This window comes from Protopterus annectens, chromosome 6.part0 (genome assembly GCF_019279795.1).
Source record: "Protopterus annectens isolate FY-2018-M chromosome 6.part0, PAN1.0, whole genome shotgun sequence".
Classification (NCBI taxonomy): Eukaryota; Metazoa; Chordata; order Ceratodontiformes; family Protopteridae; genus Protopterus; species Protopterus annectens.
Window position 1 is genome coordinate 1,444,212,665 of NC_056737.1, and position 19,891 is coordinate 1,444,232,555.

At 36.2% G+C, this 19,891-nt stretch overlaps 1 protein-coding gene across 1 annotated transcript in view; it reads left to right on the forward strand.

Annotated features, from left to right (window-relative positions):
- Positions 1 to 6,627: 6,627 nt before the first annotated feature.
- The window catches only part of LOC122803988 (histamine N-methyltransferase-like), a gene marked incomplete at its 5' end in the record, with an annotated part of 203,073 nt that continues 189,809 nt past the window's right edge, over positions 6,628 to 19,891 (forward strand). Inside the window, one exon of the mRNA XM_044073668.1 lies at positions 6,628 to 6,685. Coding sequence (XP_043929603.1) covers positions 6,628 to 6,685 — 58 coding nt within the window. The remainder of the gene's footprint in view (positions 6,686 to 19,891) is intronic.

Sequence of the window (19,891 nt, forward strand, 5' to 3'; positions counted from 1 at the left end):
AAGAATAGTGGCACAAGGGTTACATTTGCTGGTCAGATGTGTGGGTGAAATGGCTTTGTACAATTCTAATCCACAATTCCTTGCGCTGTTCCTGCAGCTCCCCTGGATAGCTCAGTCCTCTCCTCCACTCTACTTATTTACCTCTCTACTAACCCTTCTAACCTAACTTTTTTAGGACCACTGTGGTAAGCATTATGTTGACTGTACATAACTCTTTGTAAATACTTGTTATAATCACTACATTTGCCAAATTAGATGCCTCTATATACTTATCTATTGTCATTGTTTAATTTCTGTTACTCTGAATGTAACTACAAATTCTCTGTATGTACTATATTTCCGATGTTACTGTGTTACATACTCTGTTATCATTGTTTACTATATACTTGATGTCTTAGAGTTTTTCTCCCCGGGCCTCCACTGAAAAAGGACATATGTCCTGTTGGACTTTCCAAGTAAACAAATGTAAAATAAATAAATAAATAAATAGAAATTCAAAATAAAATGATTGTAACTGTTGCGTAGTCATATGAAATTTTACTTTACTGAAAACAAAGTCAGCCTGTCCAGTGGCACAAAATATATATATATACCCCTCAATATGACTCAGTCAACCCAAATTTAATAAAAGCTCTGATAGTTGATGACACAGGCAGGATGTATGGACACACATCTCCTGGGGAATGCTCTTGGATGCATCATCAATTTAATCTCTGGCAGAGGTCTGGAAATCGTGTGAATTGTTCTATGTAGTACTAATTTTTCCAATTAAGTTACTGATAAAGATATATATTTCTTACAGCACATTATAATATTTCTTCACTCTACTGAACAAAATATGTTTGGAAATGTTTGTATCAAGTATTTCTGACTTTAGAAATAGTTTCTATAATGTTTCTAGATTCAGCACTAATTTGCTCCAGATATTTTGATCAATTAAATGGTAAATGATTGCAGTTTATAAAAATCATCATTCACTCCCTCTTTCCCATTTGTATGTGGGATAAGAGTATTGCATCAACTGTTGTCACATCACTTGTTTCAATGCTACTCCCCTACCTTCTTCAAACTCCATTCCTGCTCTCAGGTCCTCTCTGACGCAATCCATCCATCTTTTTGGCTGGTTGTTCTTATCTCCTCCTGTTTTCTTCCTAACTCATTCATTTCTTCTTTATCACATCATTTTCTGCTTTCTTGCACATGTGATCAAACCATCATAATCTGTTCGCCTTGTCCCTCTTTGTAATTGTGGCTACTTTGGCTTCTACCAGATATATTCTATTGCTTATATAAAAATTGCAATATAACATGTAACAAATAATTTTAAATATATATATATATATATATATATATATATATATATATATATATATATATATATATATATATACATATATACATCTATATATATGGTCCCCTTCAAAGTATCTAATTACCAGAATATCGAAACCCACTTCATCAAGATGACTTTTCTGAATCTTACTACATCGAACTCCTGGAACAATGAAAATTAACCTCAGGAAAAGAACCACCTGACCCCCTGGACAAAACAACAAACAGTAAAAACAAGAAAATCCTCCAGTGGAAGGCTTTTCCCTCCACAGCTCCTATCTAAACTAACTTTATCCTAACTAAATATACCAACTCCGAGATCACACTACAGTGGGGAAAGAGCAAGGTTCACCATGGTGGCCATATATGTTTATGCACCTATACATACACACATAATTATATATGTATATCTATCTATATAGATAGATAGATATAAATATAGATATAGATATAGATATAGATTGTTTTTTATTATTTATTTATTTATTTTTTTACATTTCTTTAGCGGGAAAGTCAAGATGGATGATGTTATCCATTTTCAGTAGTGGCCTGGAGATAAAGGCTCCACAAATAAAGAACATAAAATTCATACACATAAGTGAAAAACTGTCACCATATTACACTATACTGTAAATAAATAGATTAATACAAATATTAATACACATGATATATGGAATAATACACATATACCATCATTAAAACAAGATAAATACAATATCATGGACCATTGACACATGCTGAAATGTTATAAGTATGAGAGATTATTACTCACTCATAAAGCAAATGTCAGTGTTGTACATTCAAAAAGTGGATAAGGAGGAGAGGAGAGGAAGGGAGAGTGAGAAATAAATATTTGTTATAGGTAAAAAGTGAGATATAAATGGAAGACAGGAGAATTAAAGAATAGAAGCAGGATTAAGGGTCTTCTTCTTCTTGTCTTTCAGCTGTTCCCATTAGGGGTCACCACAGTGGATCATCTGTTTCCATTTATTCCTGTTCTCTGCATAATGCTCTGGCACACCAACCACCTGCATGTCCTCTCTAACCCCATCCATATACCTTATCTTAGGCCTTCCTCTTTTTCTCTTACCTGGCAGCTCCATCCTTAGCATCCTTTTCCCAATATACCCAGCATCCCTCCGCAGCACATGTCCAAACCAGTGCAATTGTGTCTCTCTGGCTTTGTCTCCAAACCGTCCAACCTGTGCTGACCCTCTAATATACTGATTCCTAATCCTGTCCATCCTTGTCACATCCAGTGCAAATCTTAACATCTTTAACTCTGCCACTTCCAGCTCTGACTCCTGCCTTTTTGTCAATGCCACCGTTTCCAACCCATGCAACATAGCTGGTCTCACTACCCTCTTGTTGACCTTCCTTTCACTCTAACTGGTACACATCTGTCACAAATCACTCCTGACACTCTTCTCCACCCATTCCACCCTGCCTGTACCCTCTTCTTTAACTCTCTTCCACACTAACCATTACTCTGAACTGAACTGTTGATCCCAAGTACTTAAACTCATCCACCTTCGCCAACTCTACTCCCTGCATCCTCACCATTCCTCTATCCTCCCTCTCATTTACACACACATATTCTGCCTTAGTCCTGATGACCTTCATTCCTCTCCTCTCTAGAGCATATCTCCACCTCTCCAGGGTCTCCTCAACATGGTCCCTACTCTCACTACAGATCACAATGTCATCTGCAAACATCATAGTCCTTGGGACTTCCTCTCTGATCTTGTCTGTCAACCTGTCCATCACCATTGCAAATAAGAAAGGGCTCAGAGCTGATCCTTGATGTAATCCCACCTCCACCTTAAATGCATCTGTCACTCTCACTGCAGACTTCACCACTATCACACTACCCTCATACATATCCTGTATGACTCTTACATACTTCTCTGCCACTCCTGACTTCCTCATACAATACCACAACTCCTCTCTAGGCACCCTATCATATGCTTTCTCCAAGTCCACAAAGACACAATGCAACTCCTTCTGACCTTCTCTATATTTCTCCATCAACACTCTCAGAGCAAACATTGCATCTGTAGTGCTCTTTCCCAGCATGAAACCATACTGCTGATCACTAATCATCACCTCCCTTCTTAACCTAGCTTCCACTACTCTTTCCCATAACTTCAAGCTGTGACTGATCAGTTTTATCCCTCTGTAGTTACTACAGCTCTGCACATCACCCTTATTCTTAAAAATAGGTACCAAACCACTTTTTCTCCACTCCTCAGGCATCATCTGACTTTCCAAGAGTTCATTAAACAATCTGGTTAAAAACTCCACTGTCATTTCTCCTAAGCACCTCTATGCTTCCACTGGTATGTCATCTGGACCAACAGCCTTTCCATTCTTCATCCTTTTCATAGCTGTCCATACTTTCTCCTTGCTAATCTGTTTCACTTCCTGATTCACTATCCCCACATCACCCAACCTTCTCTCTCTCTCATTCTCTTCATTCATCAGCCCCTCAAAGTACTCTTTCCATCTGCTCAACACACTCTCCTCACTTGTGAGTACGTTTCCCTCACTATCCTTTATCACCCTTACCTGCTGCACATCTTTCCCAGCTTGGTCCCTCTGTCTAGCCAATTGGTACAGGTCCTTTTCTCCATCTTTAGTGTCCAACCTTTCATACAACTCTCCATATGCCTTATCCTTAGCCTTCACCACCTCTCTCTTTGCCATGCTCCTCATCTCCTTATACTCCTGTCTACTTTTTTCCTCTCTCTGACAATCCCACTTCTTCGCCAGCCCCTTCCTCTGAATACTCTCCTGTACTTCCTCATTCCACCACTAGGTCTCCTTGTCCTCCTTCCTCTGTCCAGATGTCGCACCAAGCACCATTCTAGCTCTCTCCCTTACCATCTCTACTGTAGTTACTCATCTATTCGGTAACTCTTCACTGCCCCCCAGTGCTTATTTTAACTCTTCCCTGAACTCCACCTCACAATCACACTTTTTCAACTTCCACCATTTGATCCTTGACACTGCTCTCAAACTTGTCCTCCTCTCTCGATTACCAACGTAATCCTACAGACCACCATTCTATGCTGCCTAACTACACTTTCCCCTGTCACCACTTTACAGTCTCCAATCTCCTTCAGATTGGCCCTCATGCGTAGGATATAATCCACCTGCGTGCATCTTCCTTCACTCTTGTATGTCACCCTATACTCCTCCCTCTTCTTAAAATACGTATTCACCATGGCCATGTCCATCCTTTTCGCAAAATCCACTACCATCTGACCTGCATTCCTCTCCATAGCACCATACCTGCCCATCACTTCCTCATCCCCTCTGTTCCCTTCACCAACATGCCAATTGAAATCTGCTCCAATCACCAGTCTCTCACCCTTTGGTACACTCACCACCACTTCATCCAACTCACTCCAAAATTTTTCTTTCTCATCCATCCACACCCAACTTGTGGAGCGTATGCACTAACAACATTCATCATTACACCATCAATTTCCAGCTTCATAAACATCACTCTATCCAACACTCTTTTCACCTCCAAAACATTCTTGGCATATTGTTCCTTCTGGATAACCCCTACCCCATTTCTCCTCCCATTCCCACCATGATAGAACAAATTGAACCCACATCCTATACACTTGGCCTTACTCCCCTTCCATCTGGTGTCTTGCACACACAATATATCAGCCTTCCTTCTCTCCATCATATCAGCTAGCTCTCTCCCTATACCAATCATACTGCCAACATTCAAAGTTCCTGCCCTCACTACTACACTCCTAACCTTCCTCCCCTCTTTCTGCTTTCAGGCATGCCTTCCTCCTCTTCTTCTCCTTCGGCCAACAGTAGCCCAATTCCCACCAGTACCCTGTTGGCTAACAGTACTGGCGGCGGCTCTTGTTAACCTGGACCTTGACCGATCCAGTATAGAAATCTGTATTGTTGTCTGCATATGTTATTTGGCAGAGGTATTATACCGATTGCCCTTCCTGACATAACCCTCCCCATTTATCCGGGCTTGGGACCTGCACGAAGAAATACACTGGCTTGTGCATCCCCAGTGGCTGGGTTAAAAGCAGGATTAAGATTAAGGGAAATAAAACAATGAAAAGGAGAGATAAGATGTATATAGGTATTAAAGGAGAAGGAGCTGAAATTATTACCCAGGCAAGAAGCAAGGGCAAAATCAGGAGTCAAAAAGGAAATAATTTAGTTGCAGCTTACGTAAATGAATATTATATATCACCGGATTGTTGCAGGGACTGCATTCCAGACTTTTGCTACACAATGTGATTACAGACTTTGACAGCAGTTTTTGTAAAGCTTATGGAAGTCAAATATGTTTTGTCAGAAGAGTGAATGTGATTATTTGGAAGGTAGTGGTGGAGAACTGTACTTATAAATGGGCAGAAAGTCGAATTCAATATAATTCTGGGCATTAGGAGAACTTGGGTGTAATTAATTGTTGGGATAATTTTAGCCAGTTTAGAATTTTATCAGCAAGTCCTGAGAGTATAATTTTAGCAGTTTTCTGATCTGCTTTGGAAGACTTTATGACACTTACAATAATAATAATATAAACAATTGACTATGAGCTGATGATTTTTATCTTATTAATATCCAGTATGCATAGACTGATCCATGTTTCCAAGATATGTGCAAATAATGAAGGCAAAAATCTCCTTAACTATGTCACTGTGCCTTTAATTTTCAGTGATTTATTTTCTAAAAATTCCAAATATTGCTGCCTTTTACCCTTTTTTATAAATGAAATCTGTGATACAGGACTATTGATGATTATATACATAGGCATGTGCAAATTGGGTAAGTATGATTTTTTTTTGTCATAAGGCAAAAATAATTAAAATAAAAGACTAGTAGCTTTAACAAATGGGTAGAGCACTCCATCAACAAGTGGACAAACAAGGTGAGATTCCCCTCCTCTCCCACCAGTCCTATAATCAGTGTCAGGTCTAGCACATTCTAGTAAGTGAGATGCATCAGTATTATACAATTTTGTTCTGGATCTCTTGCTGGTATCAAACACCATCTACCGAATCTTACTTTGAGATATGATTCACCAACAAGCTATTTCATTTTAAGCCTTGGTCTTCTATAGTGTAACATTTTTAGCAGGTCCATCTGAGTATCAAACTAAACATGTAATACAGACACCAATATTTTGTTTTTATTTACTTCTATAAAATCATATAGTAAGCTCTTTCTAATATGTACATATCCATCTGTAAAGCCATATTTGCTGCATTCATTATTTAGTTGACCATGACATTTTTGTGATTTTACAGGATTGGAAATGGAACCCCAACATTTAATGTTCTGGGACTTGGAAGTGGAACAGGTATTTATTTATTTTTTTTTAAATTACTAGCACTAAACAGGAAGCAAATGTGTACCGTCCATAACTTTCAAAGTTTCATATATACAGGGTAACTATTAAAAGTGTGGAGAAATGTAGAACTGTGACATTATTTTTCTGTTAGGTAGAAGAAAAAGCATAACTAAAGGTATTACTTTCTTTGGACATGCATTTCAGAAATTTAGAATTAAGAAAGTTCTATGCTTTACTAAAATGCTCATTCTTTACAGTTATCAGAACAACATTTTAGTGTCCATTCTCTGAAATCCCTTCTTTAATATTTCCCAACCTTCTTCCTGTGTGAATTTGTGGCATCAATGATGTTTTAGCTAAAAATGATCTTTTACTTTAAAATGTGGAAAAATCAAGGAGTTGTTGTAAGAAGTCTAGAAAACTGAGACATAGAGCACTGCATTGCAATCACTCACACTTTCAGTAATCGTATATTTCAATTGTTAAGACTTTTATTTGGTGTCCCTGATTTTCCAATATTTTGTCCTGAGCCTTGACACATATACCTTTCCTACAGTAATAAGGATATATCTCAATAGAAAGACTGACTCCTCAAGAAAAGCTTAGCAGATAGATTTCTTTCTTTTGAGATATGCTCAGTTTGAAATGGGTACACTGAATAGGCTGTCCAATCAGCATGCAATATTTTGAATATTAAACACATATTTTTGCTTGTTTTTGCATATTTATTAAGTACATAGCCAGAAAATTGAAAAATACAGTAAATTGAACTCCATTTTGCTTTTTTATTGGCAAAGCTAAATCTGAATTTAGTAGCTTAGCTGAAAAATAGTCAGTGTGAAAAGATAGTGCATGACACTAGTCAAGTAGCCACAATATATTTTAAAGTCAATTTTAATGCATACAGTTTCATCTTTGATATAAGTGAAAGAGTCAATGGCAAGCCTTGATCTGTTAGGTTTCCTTGAGGTGTGGCAACAGTAATGCCAACTGTCATCTCGTAATGGGTATAAATGCACACACTCATTTCTGTGACTGTGTGGGTACTTTATCCATAACCCCATGTAAATCATGTGCATTGTGTTATCTTCCTTTCCTATTCAATACTTATTCAGTAACATTACTGCAGTAACAGAGAATTCTGCTCATTTTTTTGTAAATACTAAAGTAACAAAAACATCTCTTTTTTGAAATTATTTTCAGATTATGAATTTAAAGTAGGCAATACCACTTATGCTAGCTCATTACTTACTGAAATTATGAAATAATGAGATTATAACTGACTGTTATTTAAATAATAGCTGCTTTTTAACAGAAGTAGAACTGAATGGTTAAACTATCTTCAATGTAAAGAATACCTCATGCCTACAGGAATACATACTATCAACAATAACCATAGCCCCTGTAAGTCACATTACGTAGTTTATCACTCAAAAGCATACAGTTGCAGAAGGACAGCATCTATTGCTCTTGGACTACTATTGCCATTGTGGCTGCAAACTGCATGCATAAAAGGAGATCTTAAAAAACTATTTTTACTTGCCCTATGGTTTGAGGTTTTAGTTCCTCAGATTATTAAATATTTTAGGAATAAATTATAAGGTTTGTTCCACCCCAGAAGTCTTGTATGCTTCTTTGTTTGCATTCTTTACTAAAGGAAATGCCTATGCCTTCTTTTGAAATCACCTATGTTTATGAAGAGTCTAAGCACATTACCACAATTATAAATTGTTTCAGAACCTCACCTCATGTTTGCAACTAGTTGCTGGAAAATCTGAGTGTTAAAGAAAGAAAAAGTGATGGAACTTACAAGAAAAATGCTCTTAAAAGAGAAGGAAGCTACTTAAATATTAACTTTCAAGCAATTTTTCTGTTGATTATCCTGACAATAGATACGTGACACAACTTGGCAAATATGGGCTACCTTTTGAAATGCTGACACATCTTGTCACCTATGGAATGCCTTAGAACATTTTCTGTTTTTTATCCTTACAACCCTTAAATAACATTTCCCAGTGATAAACTAGACATCTTAAAATTACTGCAAGTAAATGCTGCCTTTTTGTTACTTTTCTTCAAACGGCCTTTTTTTTTCTGAAATTAAAAAAAAAAAAAACTAGAATACTAAACAATATATGCAGAAATTGCCTTATTTTGTTGAGTAAATCATGCCAGTAAAAGACTGAGCTGTTCCCTGAACATTGTGAATGCTGACAAACAGTTAATATTCATTCAGGTTGATAAAACTTGTTACATGTAGTTTCTAATCCATTGCAACATGGTCAAGGTGTCTTGTAATTCTGGTCACCCAGATAGCATCTTGAAGGATGGCACTCTACTAGAGGAAGAGGTACAGCTTTAAAGTCTGTGATCCTGCAGCTTAAGCACCATTTGCTAGCTTGTGATCACTGAAATGCAAAATAATCATAGTGTGCATTTTATTTCTGCATAAAGCACGTGTTTGTTTAGGTCCACATGATGATTAAAGTGTGTAGGGAGAGGATAAGACATAATGCAGAGTCACTACCTGAAAGCTCTAGTCTTTTTTACCTTTTCATTTGTGGATATGTTTAGTGGAGGTAAAAGGTATTAACAGTATAAAATCTAGATTTGTGCACATCAGAGGTGACATAGGAACCAACAATGAGACATAAAATAACTAATTCAATTTCAATTTGACTAACTACTTCATAAAAGAACATTGGCAGTTGAGTGTTGCCCCTCAGCTCATGCATACATACATACATGCAAACATATGTCCATAAATTCCCCAAACACATCTTAAGCAAGTTGAGGATGTTATTTTAGGAATGTAAGATGAGCATTGTTTTAGCAGGAAATTGTTCTTTTACAAAAGAGGGTAGCTGATCCATTAAATAACTGGAACATATCATTAATCCTTGCTAATACTAATTCAGAGCTTTGGTCTTGGACTGAATAGTTGACCAAGGATGAATGTCTTATGGCTCATTAGGCACAGAGTAACAGTTCCCTTCATGTGTAACAAAATTTTGAATAGATCAAAATAACACTAATTTACCAAATGAAACGAAAACACTTAAATAATCCTTTAACCAGACAATCTGTTTTTCTCTGAATTTCTGGATATGAATTCAAAACTTTTGCCAAAGATTACACTGGAAGCACTCTTCTGAAAGATTTCTTTTTTCAATACTGGATCAAATTAGAAAAAAAGAACTTGTCTTCTCTTTCCAGGTACAACATTTTTAGGTCTGTTTCTGGATTTTTTAGTATTATTGAAATTACTAAAGTGTCTAGCAAAATGAACCACGAATATCTGTAGTATGTCAGTCATTTTCTTTAATGCCAACTAGCTACTTTTTAATAACTTGCTTGCCACACACTATCATGGCAGAAGTACAGTTGTTGTCCTAAGCTGTGAGAATGCAGCTATAGAGTTATTTGAATATAATTATTATTGCAAAAATACTTGCAAATTCTCAACACTTATTTGAACCATTGCAATAACTGGCTCTTGCTAAAATTTCTAAGGGCTCAATTGCCACAATAAAATGCAACCAGTAATTCCTGTTCCTTGCCTTCTTACCCATCCCACATTCTTGACATAAAAAATATTCCATCTCTGTAATGATACCTGTAAGACACACCTCTACATTTCAGAATGACAGCAACCAGTTTAGTAACTTGTGTCCTGCATGGGAGTTTTCTGTATCAGATGTAAACTCTAGCAGATGTAAAACATTCAGTGTTTGAAGTCTTTAGCAGTAGAATATGTATTTCCTCCCAAGGCAAGGAAACAAGCAGAGACACTACATCACTATTGGCTCAATTTGATTAAAGTTCTCTACTATCTTTTACATTTAGTAGAATGTACAGTAAGATGTGCCTTCTACCACTGTGAGATTATACAGTTCAGTCTTATAAACCATTTTTTACCTGTATAACCAACTTTATTCTTGCAATATGTGCCTTCATTCTCAACTGATGTTTAACCACATGCACACCACTGGAAAACAATGCGTAACTAGTCATTGAATGTAGCTTAAACTGGAATTCTTGGAATTATTCATTCATAAGCATTAAATGAGAAAGTCTGTTACTGTTTAGTAGAAACCAGAAAGCAACAACACAGGGAGGTGAAGGGTGAAAAGATAAGAGATTTTTTTTTCGGGTGGGGGGCCGGCATGACACAATGAAAAAGAATTATCTATGCTTATGTATCTTATAGTCTCCTGTCAACTTTGTACTGCATCCAGACACAGTATTTTTCCTACCACATTCCTTCTTATCTTAATCACATCCTATCTACCTTCCAAGACTTCTTAGTTCATACTCTCCACAGATTCACAGATTCTTGCTGTTAATGATTGCCTCTCCCAATCCTTATACTCTCAGTTCTAGGCCTATATATCACCTTAGGTCAAATTTCTCATGTGCATTCATATTCCAGAACTCTACCTCATCTATTGCTATTCCTTAAACAGAAAGAAATGTGCATAGCTAATTGTTTTATTATGCAATTTGTATTTAATATCTCAAAATGTACCGAATCATCCATAATTAGCAATTACCTTAGGAATCAAGTGCCACACTTCAGATGCCCAAAAGGCCAGTGCCCATATCTTCAGACCCTGACATGCATTCTGATATTCTAAGACTATAACACAACCATAATGGCACTTTCAGCCTCTTTATTAATACTCAGCTATTTTTTATATTTCTTCTATATGCCCCATGCAAAAAAAGAGAAAAAAATCATATTTCCACAAAACTACATCTGTTCATAGGTTCATAGGTTCATAGGTGTGTACTAGGCTAATGGTCCTGGAGCCTTTACAAGCCTAGCCCATAGGATTACCCTGGCATCATGCCAATCGACCTTAGTTCCCAGTGTCTCTGTCGAGTAAAGCCACTGGAGTTATCCCTAGGGTGAATTTTCTATTTCCCATCCACTCATCAAGATTTCTCTTGAAGGCGGCCAGTGAGGTGCTCTGCTTGACATGTATAGGAAGTCCATTCCACAGCATGGGCAGTCTCTGGGTTATGAACCTGCCCCTCAGCATATTCTGTTGATTGTGGTAATGAGTTTGAGGTCTCTGGAGTGTGTGGTGTGGAGGGACTGGGATTTCTTTAGATGTAGCATTTCTAACAGAGCTGGGTCAGACATGGCTTTGTAATTCAAGCAGAGATCACCTCTAAGAAGGCGATATGAGACAGAGAATAGTTGGATTTTTTTGAGTCTGTCCATATAGGACAAATGTTTAAGGCCTAAGATCCTCTTTGTGAGGTACTTTTGTGGCCTCTTCAGTTGTTGCAGGTGTCTAATGATGTACATGCCAAATGGGACATTGTACTCAATGACTGGCCTAATGAGGGAAGAGTACAGGGAGACAATGACCTCTTTCTTCCTGGATGCAAACCCCTCAGTAATGATATGTGTCACATAAAAGGACTTTCTGACCACAGTGGCAATGTGGGGGTCAAAAGAGAGGTCACTATTAACCTGTGTTCCTGGATCTCTTATAACTCCTTCTATGTTCAGTGGACTACCATTGATGTGGTAATTAATGGGAACCTGTTTTTTCGCAAAGGGGATGGCGACGTTTTTTGGCATTGAGCTTAAGGCCATGGTTCTGACACCAGTCGTTGGTCTCAGTGAGGCTTTCTGTAGGATGTCAACATCACTTGGGGAGTTAATAATAGCTCCCAACTTAAAACAAATTGCAAAAAAGAAGACTGGTAAAGAAACAAACAAAACGGAACTGGAAACAATGAGAATAAACTCTAAGTAAAATTCACTGTTTAATGTAAGCGCTTTCGGCTTAGTCTCTACTAAACCTTCTTCAGAGGCTCCAAAGGACTAAATCAGTAGAACTAATACACAAATTTATGTATTTGTATATTTGTTAGAGTAGTGAGTTTTCTGTATCTGTTTTGAAGGATTTATTAAGATTTTTTACATTTAATGTTTTAGCTAGTGAGCATTTCCCTTTTAATTAGGTATCATCATTTAATTAATGAATGTATTTAAGCTGTTATCATTGCTGTACCCACTGTTTGTCTGAAGAAGGCTTAGTAGAGACTAAGCCGAAAGCGATTACATTAAACAGTGAATTTTACTTAGAGTCTATTCTCATTGTTTCCAGTTCCATTTTGTTTGTTTCTTTACCAGTCTTCTTTTTTGCAATTTGTTTTAAGTTTTTGTTAAATGGAATCTGGGAACGGAATTGACTCGCAACCATTATTTAATGATAGTGACACTATGAATACTGTTTTGGAACCAACTAACGGTTCCCAACAAGCTGATGCTATCGGGAACCTCACTGCTCTAGTAAATGTGCTTCTTGGTCGAGTGGAGGCACTAACACAGAAAGTGGAAGCTTCGTGTAAGGCAGACAGCTTTAATTCAGTTACCCAGCCTAACATGTCACGGAATCCGGAAGTTCGTCTTTGCCCACAAGGAACCGTTGAAACGCACATACCAGCATGTTTGGTGGATTGTGAAGAAGCTTTTCCACCACTTATTCAGCAAAATAGCGGTTCTGCCGTTCCTGCTCAATCGGAGCGGACACAAGCTGAAAATTTGCAGTTTGGTCGGCAAATACAACAAACCGGCAGTTCCGTTAGTCCGATTCAACCTGGGCAAAGACAGCCTGCAGGGCCGTATGTTCCGAGTGGTTCTGCAACAATTAATAACGGATTATCTGTTCCAAATGGGGATTCATCTTATGCCAATAGACTTGTTCGCAACAATGGGACTTCTGATTTTAGTCATCCAGGTCAAGGTAATTCTATTGACTTTGTTCTAGATAATAGACAGAATAATCGAAATGTGACTGAAGGAAGTAATCCTAGTGTACAGGATATCCCCTCAATGACATTATTCTTTAGTAATGGGGACTTTTTCACAGATTCATATTCTAATAATACAGGCCAGCAAATACCTAACTCACAAATTAATAATACTTTAATGAATGTCATTGATGAATTTGATACTAAAATGTTTAAATGCAGGAAACTTCAATTGGAAGTTTCCTACCTCAATGAGTGCATAAATAAGAAAGTTATACCTAAGGGTCTCCGGCAATGGAGATTCCCAGCAGGTCTTGTAGCTGGCTCAACATTTCATGCTGAACTATTAGAATTGTTTGACAGACAAGCAGTTGAATTTTTGAAAGCACTCATTAATTTTTATGATTTGGAGATTATAAGATATAAGGGAGAGTTGGAGTCCTTAGACCAAATCATAAAAAGACATGTAGATTTTTTAAGATACAAATTTGAGTATTGTCGTATCTATACTAGCATTGACACGGCAATGGACAAATTTTTGAGCACTAAGAAACGTAAGCTCCAGAGGGATATTTCTGCATACGCTAACAATGAAGCGTATCCTGATCCCCCTCCGCTCAAGCCTGAGAATGTAAATAACCAAGGCACTTCAGCTGTTCTTAATGACCATCAAGTGCAAAATGATGATGTTAACTATGCCTTGTCTACACCTGCTAATGAGCCAATTCAAAATGCACCGCTCCGACGTAGTGAAAGGCTCATTAATCAGCAAAATAATAATAATAGAAATAATAATAACAATAGCCACACCGCTGGTAACAATAACCAGCCCAATCAGGGTTTTCACTCCAGGAACAACAAGCGTTCGAACAACAACAGGAACATGAGCACCAACTCCTCGTTAACGAGGAATACCAGGAGGCAACCCAAGAGATAGATCATATGGCTATTAACAATACACCTTCCTTAAAAATTTCTGTTTCACCAGAAGGCGATTTTAAGGTCTTTAATTATTCTTCGTTGACCATTAACGATCATATGGTCAACTTGCTATCTAAAGGTTTGTCTTTTGTGCCAGACAAAACATCGGAAATTGCAGAGACTATTATTGACTTAAAGTTGTTTACACGGAAGCTCAACTTAAACATCTTGATGGGCAATAATTCTTCCATTACTAACATTTTAAAGGTCTCTAGTCAATTTAATCCACCACTGCATCCGGATTTATGTATTTTTGAAAAAATGTGTGAATTAGATATAAGAAATGTTTGCAGTTTACATAAGCATGGGCACAGAAGGAATCTTACTGAGGATGATTTAGACCTTATTACTTTAATTAAGAGCACTGATGTTAGGGTAATGAAACCAGATAAGGGAGGTGGTCTTGTCTTTATGGATCAACAGACATATAATGATAATATTGAAAAACATCTAAATACAGAATTTTATAGCCAGATATCTAGAAATGAAGTAAATGGGGCATACAGGAAAATCAAACAATGTATAGATGATCTGTTTATAGAATCCTCTGTTGATATTAACCAGTATGAATATTTATCCATGGCAGCACCAATTATTCCGGCAATATTCGGAGCCCCAAAAATCCATAAATCACTAGTTGAACCACCATTTAGAATAATTGTGGATGGTCGTGGTTCAATCACTTATGGATGTGCAAAATTTATTGATAATTTACTGAAGCCAATTTTAACCAAAGAGCCTCAGATTTGCAAAGATTCGTGGTCATTCTTGGAAGGGATCAATAAACTAACATATCATGAAAATAGCACATTCATAACTATAGATGTTAAAGATCTATACACGGTTATCCCGCATGATTTGGGAATAGAATGGGTCTCCGAATTTTTGGTAAAGAATAAAGTAGACCAAAATGACATTTATCTAGTAACATCCTTGTTGGACCTCATATTAACTAATAACTTTATGACATTTAATAATAAATTTTTCTTACAGAAATCTGGAGTGGCCATGGGTTCTCCATGTGGAGGCGCATACGCTAATGTGGTAATGGCCCATTGGGAACATACTCATTTATTTACAAACCCATTGTTCTTGAACAACGTGTCCTGGTACACTAGGTACCAGGGTGATATGTTCTGTTTATGGAAAGGGGACCCTGATGATATTCCTGTTTTTATAGAGTCAATTTCGAAATCCACTTCTTTTCTAGAATTTACTTATGAGACAGGACTTGATTCTATCAATTTTTTGGATGTCTCACTGTTTAAAGATAAAGTAGAACACTGTTATAAGAGTAGAATATTCAGGAAACCTACATATTCGAATAGTTTTTTGCACTTTTCTAGTTGTCATCCAATTCATCAGAAACGTGCAGTCATTAAAGGACAAATGGTTAGGGCAGCCCGCATGACCTCTGACAATTTCGATTTCGAATGTGAATGTGACTTATTGCAGGGTATGTTTATAAATAGGGGTTACCCAGAACATCTCATTAGAGCTATCAGAACTGAAGTAGAACAGAAACGTTTGTCAGGGCATTTTTTACCATTATTAAAAGTAAGTGTAGGATCCCATTTGGGTTCTGTAACATCTCAGACTGATATGTTCGATGAGAGTGTGAATGATGTTGTTTTTAACAATGCATCATATCATGTAAGTTTTTTATTCACTTATTCATTAGATCATAAATACATAAAAGATATATTGTATAAAAATTGGTCGGTCATTAAGAACAACGAACATTTATTGGAAGCTTTAGGGCATAGACCAAAGATCACCTATAAGAGGGGCCCAAACTTAAAAAACATTCTTGAAAAAAAGCATAATATCTGTCTTTCACATTCAAATATAAGAGGGATGTTTAAATGCGGTTGTTGCCAGCAATGCAAATTTATACTTACTGGTCAAACTTGTTCTATTAATGAAAAAAAGTATTTTCTTAATTCTAAATACAATTGTGAAAGTAAGATGGTTGTATATGCAGCTTTATGCCAACAATGTAATATATTCTATATAGGAAAAACAGAGAGAAAATTTAGACAGAGGGTGTACGAACACATTTATGCTATCAATAAATTGGACCTTAATAATGCTTTAGCTAAGCATATTTCGCAGCATCCATCTCACTCATTTAAATTTATTATACTCCAACAAAGAATTTTGAATATCAGAGGGGGTCCTTCGCAATTGATGTTAGAATTAGACGAACTTAAATGGCAAATTTCGACCAATGCACAGTCATATCCCGGTCTAAATGAAACTTTGTCAATTAAATGTATGCTTAAATTATTGTCATTAAATAGGTAGATGAGATAATATTGATTTATACATGTGCTTAGGCATTTTTTATATTCATATCTTTATCAATATTTGTATATATATATATATATATTTTTTTACATTAATATTTATATATTCATCATAATGCTTATATAGTATAAATATGTACGAATATTTATATATTGAATAATATTCAAATATATTCTATAGTTTTTTAAGCCTTGGTAGGGGTGAATTCATACATATTGTTTTAAGGCAATAGGCTTAGGAATTACCAGCAATAGGAATACATGCATTTACTAGTATCTGTTTTTATTTTATATGGATATAATATTTATTGCATTTATGACTCCAAAGGACTAAATCAGTAGAACTAATACACAAATTTATGTATTTGTATATTTGTTAGAGTAGTGAGTTTTCTGTATCTGTTTTGAAGGATTTATTAAGATTTTTTACATTTAATGTTTTAGCTAGTGAGCATTTCCCTTTTAATTAGGTATCATCATTTAATTAATGAATGTATTTAAGCTGTTATCATTGCTGTACCCACTGTTTGTCTGAAGAAGGCTTAGTAGAGACTAAGCCGAAAGCGCTTACATTAAACAGTGAATTTTACTTAGAGTCTATTCTCATTGTTTCCAGTTCCGTTTTGTTTGTTTCTTTAATAGCTCCCAACTTGTAATCATCTGTGAACTTTGTTCTTACTTACATTAAGTATTCAATGCTTCCATGTTATCCTTTTCTCCCTCCTTAACACCACGCACATCTCTTCTAAGCATCTTCAAGTAAGGATGCACCAATCTAATTATCTGAGCAATCATATCCACAATCTGAGCCATCTCTGTTCCTATTCCATCATCTTTCCTCATCAACTATTTGCTGTCTGCCCCCTTTAAGTCCTTAATTTGACATAACAGGTATCTGACCCTTTCATTTACCCCTCCCGGTATTGGTGTTATTTTGCCAACAAAATTATTTGGGGATTGTTGCCCTGTGCTATGAACTTTTTAATCTTAAGTCAGCAACATTTAACATTTAACTAGAACTGATCCAGATGCTTCTGGCAATTGTCTCACCCTGTCCTTGAAACTGGTTTATGACAGTTGCCTGTCTGCCATCTACCATGATTTAACTTTCCACATTTCCATTCAGAGGACTCAGATGGGCAAGTTATTTGCTTAGCTCATTCCCTTTTTCTAGCTGTGTTTTCATTTATTCTGTTTTGCTGTATATATATATATATATATATATATATATATATATATATATATATATATATATATATATATATATATATATATATATATATATATACACATACATGTGTGTATAAGAGATTTAGGTTTTGGAGAAGTGTCTTCACTTCACACTTATAAAACTTATCTCCTTCCATCCTTAAGGGAATAATCAATCTTTGTTGTTAACCAGAAGTGCTCTTCCCAACACCTGCAGTATTCTCAAAACTGACTCCTTCTGTAATTCATATGGAGTTACGTGTATGGGTAATATATCTAAATACCACTGTAAATTCTTTTTTAAGAGACCCACTGCTCCTACTACTATTGGAACTGGCAGAGTATCCTTCTTCCACATTGCCCTCATTTCTACCTGCAAATCCTGGTATTTTATGACTTTGTATCTCTCTGTACATAAGACACTATAATCACTGGGTGTAGCAATTTCAATGCTCAATGTTACTTTTGTTTTCTTTCCTGGAGTACTATATCTGACCATCTCACATCTATTTTTTTCAACAGTTGATAATGGGTGATCCCATGTGATAGAAACTTTATCATGTTTCCAATGCTTTTCAGTTACCACAATATTATAATAAATATTAATATTAATCTTAATATGAATATTAATATGGATATATGAATATTAATAATATAATGTTTGAACAATCCCCAATGTGACAGTCTTGCCACATTATTTTGCATTTCTCTGTATAATATACCTAGTTTTTTTGATACATGGTGGGGGAATTTCAACTGGTCTTCTATGATTACAGTCAGAAATTGTGTTGGGTTTACTTGTTCTATCATGGTGTTACTGGCAAAGATTGTGGTGAGTATTGTTGTTTTAGTACAGATGTGTTTTGGGATAAAGTGCAGAAATTCATTTTGGGAGGTTCAGATGTAATTGTAAATTATATAGCCATGTATCAATAGATTAAAAGGATTGTTATGTAAGGTCTTGGAGTTCAGAGATTTAGCAGAGAAGATTAGGCTCTAATCATCATGGTTAATACTAGGGTAGCCTTTTATGTAGCACTGCTGAGGTCATTCATGAGTATGTTGAAAAGTAATCAGATTAGTGTAGATCCTTGAGGAACACCTATAGTTACAGGCAAGATGGAGGAGAAATCATCTCTCCATTGTAGTGCTGGTGCCTTGTTTGAGAGATAGCTATGAAAAGTCGGTGAGCCCTAAGCATGAGAATTTATATAAAGGTTTCTGATAGGAGACTGTATCAAACGTTTTTTTATAGGTTTAGAACGATAGTGCTTCTGGCATTTCTATGGGTGTTGACAACATTAACAAAATTCAGCAAAGCAGTAGTTGTGCTATGATGAGGACAACAGCCACAATGAGTTGAAGACACAGCCACAATGAGTTGAAGACAAAAGGTCATAGATAGTAAGGAAGTTGCATATTAATACATTTTTCTAAGATTCTGATTGGAGCAATAAGATGGCAATTGGCCTATAGTTTGCAAGATCTGCTTTGATTCCACCCTTGTGCAGTTGAAAAATGAAAGATTTTTTCCACAGCAAGGGGACTTTATTTTCAGATATGGATTGATTTGTCAGAACTATATATGCAATAACCTCAGCTGCTATTTTAAGATACTTAGTTTATAAATTGTCAGGCACAGTTGTAGCATGTGTTAATTTTCTGAGATGTTTTTGATGGTATCTGTGGAAACTAGCTGAAATGAGAAGTACTGAAGGGAGTTATTTGATAGAGCCGGGACACCAAGAGCTTGATTAGTTACCTGGTTGTGTAATTAGTGCGCAGTCTATATAAAGTGGTTACTGAATTGGTGCCATTTTGTTTCAGTGTGTTTGGTGCTGGCTATGTAGTTTGTCTTGGATTTAACATTTTATTGTCAGAGCCCCACAACGGTTTTGGATTATTACTTTGTATGTTTGGACTGATTGTCTAATAGTTTTGT